At 41.0% G+C, this 11,338-nt stretch overlaps 1 protein-coding gene across 1 annotated transcript; it reads left to right on the top strand.

Annotated features, from left to right (window-relative positions):
- Positions 1-4,091: 4,091 nt before the first annotated feature.
- On the top strand, positions 4,092-8,307 carry LOC110508831 (LIM/homeobox protein Lhx8). The gene is made up of 8 exons (XM_021589674.3): positions 4,092-4,397; positions 5,742-5,891; positions 6,210-6,331; positions 6,757-6,977; positions 7,215-7,312; positions 7,424-7,519; positions 7,609-7,795; positions 7,955-8,307. Exons 1-8 carry the CDS (start codon positions 4,314-4,316, stop codon positions 8,029-8,031), a joined length of 1,035 nt encoding a protein of 344 aa, XP_021445349.2. The 5' UTR covers positions 4,092-4,313; the 3' UTR covers positions 8,032-8,307.
- Positions 8,308-11,338: the final 3,031 nt, after the last annotated feature.

Below are 11,338 nucleotides of genomic sequence, written 5' to 3'. Positions count from 1 at the left end.
ACAGAATTAGGATTAGTAAAATGGAGCAGACTCTCCAATTTAAGTCAACGTTTCAGAATGGATACACTGGCATCCATATTTTGGTAACACCCAGAAATCTCTGGACTGACGAGCTTTGTCCATTTTCTGAAATATATTTCTATGGTTGTACCCACCCAGAGCTCAACATGATATGTGCTTGGTGACTCACACATAGTAGAGTGAAAAAAGAGAGGCAGAGAGAAGCCAAGGAACAAAAATGATTGAATCTTCAGCTGTGCTCCAGGACTTTCCCAGGAGTTATGTACCTTGTACATTTGGTTTATTTAGCAGGTGCCCTTATACAGAGCGACTTAGTAAGTACTGTAGCAAAGAGTAACACCGTGCACTTTGGTGATCACTGCAGTTCTATTTGAAACCATTTTTTCAGCACAGGTGGGGAAAAAACAGAGTAATTGAGTTTGGTGTCAGAGAGGCAAACACACACTGATGTCAAGTCAATCAACAGTATTCCCCCAATGTCTAAATTATGCCACCTGAAATTATACACTACAATAACAAAAGTATGTGGACACCTGCTCGTCGAACATCTCATTCCAAAATCATGGGCATTAATGTGGAGTTGCTGCTATAACAGGCTTCCCACTAGATGTTGGAACATTGCTGCAGGGACTTGCTTCCTTTCAGCCACAAGTGCATTAGCGTGGTCAGGTACTGATGTTGGGCGATTAGAATTAGCTTGCAGTCGACGTTCCAATTCATCCCAAAAGTGTTAGATGGGGTTGAGGTCAGGGCTTTGTGCAGGCTAGTCAAGTTCTTCCACACCGATCGACAAACAATTTCTGTATGAACCTCGCTTTGTGCACAGGGGCATTGTCATGCTGGAACAGGAACTGTTGCCACAAAGTTGGTAGCACAGAATCGTCTAGAATGTCATTGTATGCTGTAGTGTTAAGATTTCCCTTCACTGGAACTAAGGGGCCTAGACCGAACCATGAAAAACAGCCCCAAAACATTATTCCTCCTCCAAACTTTACAGTTGCCACTATGCTTTTGGGTAGGTAGTGTTCTCCTGGCATCCGCCAAACCCAGATTCGTCCGCCGACTGCCAGATGTTGAAGCGTGATTCATCACTCCAGAGAACGTGTTTCAACTGTTCCAGAGTCCAATAGCGGCGAGCTTTACGCCACTCCAGCTGACGCTTGGGATTGTGTATGGTGATTCTAGGCTTGTGTGCAGTGGCTCGGCCATGGAAACCCATTTCATGAAGCTCCTGACGAACAGTTAGTGTGCTGACGTTGCTTCCAGAGGCCGTTTGTAACTCGATAGTGAGTATTGCAACTGAGGACAGATGATTTGTACACGCTACGTGCTTCAGCACTCGACGTTCCGGTCTGTGAGCTTGTGTGGTCGACCACTTTGTGGCTGAGCCGTTGCTGCTCTTAGACATTTCCACTTCGCAATAACAGCACTTGCAGTTGACTGGGTCAGGTCTAGCAGGACAGAAATTTGAGAAACTGACTTGTTGGAAAGGTGGCATCCTATGACGGTACCACATTGAAAGTCACTGAGCTCTTCGGTAAGGCCATTCTACTGCCAATGGTTGTCTATGGAGATTGCATGACTGTGTGCTCGATTTTATACACCTGTCACTAACAGGTTTGGCTGAAATAGCCAAATCCACTAATTTGAAGGGGTATCTACATACTTTTGTATATATAGTGTATCATAACCGAGCCAAAAGATTAGACTCCTTACACCTTCATCTGAGCTTTGTACACAATGGTCTGTGTAAGAGAGAGCACTAATTTAGCAAGATGACAAAATCCAGATGACAGTTTCAGCAATGATGTCAGGCATACATTGATTCATCTCTCCAATGGACCCATAACAAACTATCACAATAGTAGGGCGGCAGGCAGTTAGAGCCTTGCGCCAGTAACCAAAATGTAGATTACCCAAGCCGACATGTTGAATAATCTGTCGATGTGCCCTTGAACAAGGCACTTAACCCCAATTAGCAATTGCAGTACAGGGTGCATCTGTGGCTGACCCTTTAAAATAATACATTTCTCTGCACCTATTTGGTGATGTACGTGACAAAACATCCATTTATTTTTTCGAGACAATAGCTTCCTCTTTACAAACTCTAGAAAACCTGTCTTTCTGTTTGTCTGTACATGATTAAATTAGGTGAATGTCCTCATATAATATACTGTAGGGAGCTCCAAGACTTTGAGAAAAGTGTTATAGAAAATGTGATCCGCTATTATGAGGGAATCAATTTGAAAAAATGGTGTCATACATGTGATGGACTATACAGTTTAACTAACTAACGAATAACATTAACAGCGATTACAGACCAGGAAATAAAGTTCTGAAATGGGCCATTAGGTTTGTTACATGGTTAAATTCCCTGACGAAGGACTTAAATCATAGGGGGTTTACAAGTATATGTTACAAAGAAACAAAAACATTTTCCCCCTGCGTCTGAAAATTGATATTTTGAACGCTTGTGGCTTTGCTGCGAAATGTCCACATAGGGAGAAACACAGATTAAGGGGATGATATTGTCAATCACACACTTGAAAAAAAAAAGAATCATGCTTGCATATTTTAATAAGCATACCGTTCATTTGATCCGATTCAGTGGGTTTCAGTAGTAGCCCAGTGAGAGGTTTAAATTGTTCGGTCTGCTCTTGTGAAATAACATATTCTAGTTTAGGTGAATCTAATCCAATCAGACATGCATGTTAACTATAGACTAGCGAATGTTTAGTCTCGGCAAAAATGTTCCCATGACGAAAAAAACCTGTCTTGCCCATTCGACAAAATTTGGTTCAAATCGAATTTCTCATATTTTCATTTAACAACGTGAAAAATCATAATAATAATAGGCTAATTTGGATTAATTTAAAGATATTGGAACGTTTACATTAGGACTATCTGAAAGCATATGTTGCTGTTAACAAATAAATACAGCCTATTTGAAAGAAAAAATAGTTACATTTACAAAACAAATTCATCAATTTTTTGTTTGTTGATGATAAAAAATCCGCTGTGTTTGTGTGTGTGTCAGCGCACATGGGACACACGAAAGCAAAGTCAGAGCTGTCAGTTCACTGTCTTATAAGAAAAACAATAACTTTTCAAAAACGAATCAAAGAGCGATCAAATCAAACGTACAGGGATGCTAAGTTTGCACAGGCTACCACAATTTAGGGAAACGTAGGCCTACAGTAAATAATGAATATCAACAACAAAAAATTCAAAGAGGATAATTCAACATTAAAACCAGATTGAGTTGTATTATGCAGGCTATTATTCGCCTCAACATTATAATAAGCATGTATTTGTATTATGAAAACGAAAAAAATTGAGTCCTCCTGAAAAATCTTGGTACAAAAAAAATCGATAAATTCCTGCAATAGCCAACATTGCATAACAATTTATAACAGAGGCATGGTGACAATTATTATAATGCTGAAGATTGCACATCTCTTTTTTTAATCAGATGCTTCGAACTGAAAGCTTTCCTATTGAAAAGGGTCCCCACGCCTTTTATATGTGGTTTTACTAAAGATGTGCGCGTGTTTTACCGTGGCAAAACAAAGAAAACATGGGCACACACGAAATTATTTAAAAATGATAGGGGTTTCACAAACCTACCTATAATTTAGCAATTATAGGGCCCATCGTTAATTGAACTACCGTCACCATCATCAGCTGCAGGCAGCAATAAAGATGCTGAACTACGGGAGAATAAACCCAACTGGGCTGCTGTCAGTTGCTCTCTGCCCAGATGCTATCGGTTAGTCCGAATGGGATGGATTAAAAACGAACTGATTGCTGCAATGCGAGTTCTTTATTTTCTGAAACTAAGGTTGCAAACATTGGGCTATAAATTGTAAGAGATGAACAAAGTCTAAATTACCTGTTACATTTGTTTTAGTTTATTTTCACCTTTAGCAGCAGCGTGTGAAATAAAACGAAATTAAGAGCATCTTATCACGGAGGATTGTTGTACTATGCAAAAATAACGAAAATAAAATAAAAAGCTATATCGAGAGATGTGGTATCACCTCTGACGTATTACTGAACTACTTTCCCCATGTATAACATCTCATATCCACTGCAAGGCGGGCATATGTGTCAAAGAGGTGCGGCCAAGACAGTCAAAAAGGAAAATGGAGAGGGAAAAGTTCCACCCTCACTAATGCAAAGATTGCTTTCGCTAGAGCATGGGGTTGGTGCAGCTGCCTCTGACACTGGATGGAATCTATATGGGACTATTATCCTGCTGGATCTGCGTTTTGTTTTAGGGCTACAACGTAATGTATTGGAAAAGCGAACAAATGTTGGCTTGCCCCGAGGTGGATGACATTGAAAATGGGTTTAACTCGACCTTCGACAGCACGGTATGCCTATATCCATATTAAAAGTTTGAAGAAATTATCGAGCATTCATTGTTTAGCGAATTTTTCGATTTTATATGGTGCTATTAGGCCTACCATTTATTGTTTAAACATCTTACATTCGGTAAAATGTTAGGCTACTCCAAACCGACGGGCGACTGTTTCAAGTTAATAATTTTAGATTTGAGATCCCCACCCATTCGTTTTCTCTGCACAAATCAGTGCATTACCTGAGGGAGGTTGCGTTACAGGCTAATCAGCGTTGGTTTGGAGAAAGCTGCCATGCCGATAACTGCCAAACAAATCTGTCTGATTTGGCCATTCGGCTTTTTTGTTCAGTCATTCGTCCTGAATGTGATAATTTTGCAAGAATTGCCCTTCTGCAGAGAACTAATGTGATTGACAGCAGATATTGATAAGCGTTGAACCATGAACGTTATTTTGTTGACAAGTGGTTGAACATTTCAAGAGTTTTGGTTCATGTGTACAAAAAAATATTAAAGGGTTCTTGAAGATGGCATCTTAGTCCTATTTTTTTCGTCATTGTTGTCATAGCAAGCAGAAGTGGAGTTAAAGGCCATTCCAGTGCATATTTTGACTAGTCACTATGCCTAAGGAGGGATGTGGAAGGGCATCTTCCGATTCTTTGAGTATACTTTTTTAAATTTAACCTTTTATTTAACCAGGTTGCCCAGTTAAGAACAAGTTCTCATTTACAACTGCGACCTGGCCAAAATAAAGTAAAGCAGTGAGACAAACCAGTTACACATAGAATAAACAAACGTACAGTCAATACGCCGACAAGTAGCATGAGTAATCAAACGGGTATACCGGTAGCCTATTTTTAATAGTAGGCCTATGCGTGAAACCTTACCATTGGAAATTAGGCCTATGCCTTCACGGGTGCCTATATTTACATGTCAATAATTTATTTTATTTATTTATTTTACCTTTATTTAACCAGGCAAGTCAGTTAAGAACAAATTCTTATTTTCAATGACGGCCTGGGAACAGTGGGTTCAGGGGCAGAACGACAGATTTGTACCTTGTCAGCTCGGGGGTTTGAACTCGCAACCTTCCGGTTACTAGTCCAACACTAACCACTAGGCTAACCAGTGATTTAGTTTGTGCATTCATCTTAAGATAACTAGGTGGGAAAACCACGTCAGTCATAACTACTTTAGATGACACATGTATGTATGTACTAGCAGGACAGTCGATGGTAGAGGAAAACCCAGACATAGGTAGGCCGGGTCAAATTTATGCAGATGAAATTGTTCTTAATTTAGGCATGAAAAAGTTTGCGTTATGTCAATAATGACTTATTTTTCTGTTTTATATATCTAGGGCACATCGGATTACATTTTTGGAGATGAGTCCTATTCACCATCTTCGTCTTTGTCTTCCTTGACACCGCAGACGATGGCATCAGCCTCTCTGGGGAAAAGCCTTTGTACAAGTTGTGGTTTGGAGATAGTTGACAAATATCTACTCGAGGTAAGTTTCCGAGCCTATGACCGGCTTAGATATTAGATATTCAAACCAAGGCTTAAAATGCGTATGTACATTTTTTTTCTCCCCCAACGTCCAGAAACTCATAGGCCTAGGATCCCTAAAGTGTTCACATTTTTAACTGTGACAGGAAAAAAAGTTTGTAGGCCTATTTGGTAAATAAAATTACATTTTAAGTTCAGCAAAATTGTTACTTTAACATCGAATGGTGTTCATACATGCCTAATTTTCGTGGCTAAAACTGTAGACCAGGTTACTCTTTCGGGCGAATAAATCTGTTTGACTTTTGTGGCTACATTTCAGGTGAACAACTTGTGTTGGCACGTGAACTGCCTCTCGTGCAGCATGTGCCAAACTCCTCTAGGAAGACATGCCAGTTGCTACATCAAAGACAAGGTGGTTTTCTGCAAACTCGACTACTTCAGGTAGGTGAAAAGGGTGGCCTCTTCCATACAGGGAGGGCTCCAGCGCGATTAGCCAAGTAAAACTCAACTCCACGTCAACGGAGAGGAGTTGAGTTTAGGCTACATCTGAAGTTGCAACTTTGACATGACATTCAATTGTTATCTAATGATGTTAATGAGGCATTCTACAAGGCAAGATAAGTGGCTTTTAACCTTGGGCCCTTTAGTATTTATAGCCACAACATTCATAGTAGCACTTCTCTACAGCCTTCAATTTACATTAAATGCATTTTTTGGGACAACCTTGTATTTCTAGATTCATGATCAAATAATTTTGTTGATATAAAATATATATATATTTTTTTTAAAGACAAAATAAAGTAAATGGCTACCCTGCCTTTAGTGGTTTTGATCTGTAGTTTGTTTGCAATCCAACTTTTCCACAGGAAGTATGGAACTCGCTGTGCCCACTGTAGCAGGAACATGCACTCCAAAGACTGGGTGAGGAGAGCAAAGGGCAACACCTACCACCTGGCCTGCTTCGCCTGCTTCTCCTGCAAGCGCCAGCTCTCCACGGGGGAGGAATTTGCCCTGGTGGAGGAGAGGGTGCTGTGCCGAATCCACTACGACTCCATGCTGGACAACCTGAAACAGGCCATGGAAAGTGGTAAGCAACATTAAAAGGTGTGTAGAAAGAATAAGGCCTGCACTTTTAAAAATGTGTTAATTGTACACTAGCTGTTTTTCTACACATGTATGATTGATGCAGCAATTTAATTTAGTCAATTTAATTATTTTGAAACAATTGATAAATATGAGATTCTAGATTTTCCCTTATCGATTAGCCTTCCTCATTTTCCTATGCAATGTGATGACCTATGTGGTCATGTGTTTACATGAAAAGGTGTTACTGTAGAGGGAGCCCCACCATCAGAGCAAGAAGGGTCTCATCCAAAACCAGCTAAGAGGGCTCGCACTAGCTTCACCACAGACCAGCTACAGGTGAACATTTATTACTTTCCTGTCACTCCAGAAATGACTATCCTGGATGTTTGCATATGAAAGATATAATTGTGTGTGACCATCTTACATTCACTGTGTCTTGTCTGTTAGGTGATGCAGGCCCAGTTTGCTCAGGACAATAACCCAGACGCTCAGACCCTCCAGAAGCTGGCAGAGAGGACTGGCCTCAGTCGCAGAGTCATTCAGGTGAGCTCTCTAACATTAGTCTAGTCAAACAATTGTAGGTGTCCCTGAAGTTACAAATGAAGCTTAACCCATCCCTATTGAATGTACAGGTTTGGTTCCAGAACTGTCGAGCTCGTCATAAGAAGCATGTGAGCCCTCAGCACCATGTGCCATCTGCAGCGACGTCGTCACTACAGCAGTCCAGGCTTTCTCCGCCTCTTATGGAGGATCTACACTACACATCCTACATACCAACAGACACACCCGTGCTTACAGCACTACACACTTACATGGATGGTGAGCAAAACCAGCACATCATAGGTTCATATTTTTTTATGGCTTGTGGGTTAAGCTTACTTTGTAACATCTTATTTAGTTTTGCTTTACAATTCAGTGCAAAGATCTGGAATCACAATATTTCATAACCCAATGGGTTATTATGTTTGTTCTTCACAGTGCACTCTCCCTCCTCCCTGGTGTTCCAGCCTCTTTTATACCATTCCATGACACAGCTGCCAATCAGCCATGCCTGATCTTCACATCCCGCACCCTGCAGAACCGGCCCTTACCATTGGTTAGAATGCTGAGGAGCCAATGTGAAAGCCCTGTCCATTAAAGGGTGGGGTGCAAAATTATTTGCTATGGGGATTTATCGAAGGAGATCCAATTCAGATGTAAAATAAGGTTAATATGTACATTTGTTGTTGATGTATTGTACATATTGGTTGGCATTTAATTTATTTGAGATATGTGACTGAGCACTTTGTAAAAAAATAAATGTATTAATAGATGTGTACACTGAACAAAAATGGAACATGCAACAATTTCAAAGATTTTTACTGAGTTACAGTTCATAAGGAAATCAGTCAATTGAAAAATTAATTGGGCACTAATCTATGGATTTCATGACTGAATACAGCTATATAGTGCTTTCAGAAAGTTATTCAGACCCCTTGACTTTTTCCCAAATGTTGTTACATTAGTCTTCTAAAATGGATTAAATAAAACAATCCAAAGCAATCTATACACATTATGGGGTAATGACAAAGGTTTAGAAATGTTTGCACATTTATTAAAAATAAACATACCTTATGTAAATAAGTATTCAGACCCTTTGCTATGAGACTCAATTGAGCTGTGGTGCATCCTGTTTCCATTTATCATCCTTGAGCTGTTTCTACAACTTGATTGGAGTCCCCCTGAAGTAAATTCAATTGATTAGACATGATTTGGAAAGGCACACACCTGTCTATGTAAGGTCCCACAGTTGACTGCATGTCAGAACAAAAACCAAGCCATGAGGTTGAAGGAATTGTCTGTAGAGCTCCGAGACAGGAATGTGTCAAGGCACAGATCTGGGGAAGCATTGAAGGTTCCCAAGAACACAGTGGCCTCCATCATTCTTCAATGGAAGTTTTGAAGCTGTCCGCCTGGCCGAACTGAGCAATAGAAGGGCGAACCCGATGGTCACTGGCAGAGCTCCTCTGAGGAGATGGGAGAACCTTCCAGAAGGACAACCATCTCTGCAGCACTCCACCAATCAGGCCTTTATGGTAGAGTGGCCAGACGGAAACCACTCCTAAGTAAAAAGGCACATGACAGCCTGAATGGAGTTTGACAAAAGACACCTAAAGACTCTGACCACGACAAACAAGATTCTCTAGTCTAATGAAACCAAGATTGAACTTGTTGGCCTGAATGCCAAGCATCACATCTGGAGGAAACCTGGCACCATCCCTTCGGTGAAGCATGATAGTGGCAGCATCATGCTGTGGGGATGTTTTTCAGTGGCAGGGACTAGACAGGATCGAGGCAAAGATGAACTGACAAAGAACAGAGAAAGATCCTTAATGAAAACCTGCTCCAGAGCGCTCAGGACCTCGTTCTCGGGCGAAGTTATACCTTCCAACAGGACAACGACCCAAAGCACACAGACAACACAGGAGTGGCTTCTGGACAAGTCTCTGAATGTCCTTGAATGGCAGAGACTTGAACCCGATCGAACATCTCTGAAGAGACCTGAAAATATCGGTGCAGCAATGCTCCCCATCCAACCTGACAGAGCTTGAGAGGATCTGCAGAGAAGAATGGGAGACACTCCCAAAATACAGGTGTGCCAAGCTTGTAGGATTATACCCAAGAAGACTGAGGCTGTAATCGCTGCCAAAGGAGCTTCAACAAAGTAAAGGGGTCTGAATACTTATTTAAATGTGTTTCTTAACCTGTTTTTGCTTTGTCATTATTGGGTATTGTGTTTAGATTAAGGGGGAAATAAACTATTTAATCAATTTTATAAGGGTGTAACCTAACAATAATTTGTAGAAAGTTAAGGGGTCTGAATACTTTCCAAAGGTACTGTATATCTGTTGGTCATGAATCCCTTAAATAAAAAGGTACAGTATGGGCAGGGATCAGAAAACCAGTCGGTATCTGGTGTGACCACCGTAAGTCTCATGCATATCTCCTTGTTGTCCTACTCTTCAATGGCTGTGCAAAGATTTTGGATATTGGCGGGAACTGAAACATGCTGTCAATCCAGAGCATCTGAAACATGCTCAATGGGTGACATGTCTGGTAAGAATGCAGACCATGGAAGAACTGCAACATTTCAGCTTCCAGGAATTGCGTACAGATCCTTGCCACATTGGGCCTGTGCATTATCATGCTGAAGCATGAAGTGAAGGCGGCGGATGAATGGCACAACAATGGGCCTCAGAATCTCATAACAGTATCTTTGTGCAATTGTGTTCGTTGTAGGTAGCTTATGCCTGCCCATACCCACACCACCACCACGGGGCACTCTGTTCACAACGTTGACATCAGCAAACCGCTAGCCCACACGACGCCTTCTGCCATCTCCCGGGTACAGTTGAGACCGGGATTCATTCGTGAAGAGCACAGTGGCCAACGAAGGTGATCATTTTCCCACTGAAGATGGTTACGATGCCGAACTGCAGAATTTTTTTGGTTGTGCAAACCCACAGTTGCGTCAGCATTCCGAGTGGCTGGTCTCAGACGATTCCGCAGGTGAAGAAGCCGGATGTGGAGGTCCTGGTCTGGCGTGGTTACACGTGGTCTGCTGTTGAGGCCGGTTAGACATACTGCCAAATTCTCTAAAACAACGTTGGAGACAGCTTATGTAGAGAAATGAACATTGAATTCTCTGGCTACAGCTCTGGTGGACAGTCCTGCACTCAGCATGCCAATTGCATGCTCCCTAAAAACTTAAAGACATCTTTGGCATTATGTTGTGACAACTTCACAGTTTAAAGTGGCCTTTTGTCCCCAGCACAAGGTGCACCTGTGTAATGATCATGCTGTTTAATCAGCTTCTTCATATGTCAAACCGGTCAGGTGGATGGATTATCTTGGCAAAGGACAAATGCTCACTAACATGGATGAAAACAAACTTGTGCACAAAATTTGAGAGATCAGCTTTTTGTGCATATGGAACATTTGTGGGACCAACACTTTACATGTTGCGTTTATATTTTTGTTCAGAGTGTATTTTTGTTCATGTATAAATGTATTTATGTTTGGACACACCTACTCATTCGATGGTTTTTCTTTATTTTACCATTTTCTACATTGTAGAATAAGAGTGAAGACAAACTATGAAACACATGTAAACAAAAAAAAGTTAACCAAATCAAAATATATTTTATATTTGAAATTCTTCAAAGTACACTTGGCATTCTCTCAACCAGCTGCATGAGGAATCATCTGGCCAGGTCATCTGATGCAGCACCATCACTCTTCTTCTTGGTCAAATAGCCCTTACACAGCCTGGAGGTGGGTTTTGGGTCATTGTCCTGTTGAAAAACAAATGATAGTCTCACT

This window comes from Oncorhynchus mykiss, chromosome 28 (genome assembly GCF_057628025.1).
Source record: "Oncorhynchus mykiss isolate SJ-2025 chromosome 28, ASM5762802v1, whole genome shotgun sequence".
In the NCBI taxonomy this organism is placed as follows: domain Eukaryota; kingdom Metazoa; phylum Chordata; class Actinopteri; order Salmoniformes; family Salmonidae; genus Oncorhynchus; species Oncorhynchus mykiss.
This window is presented reverse-complemented; position numbering and strand designations above follow the sequence as displayed.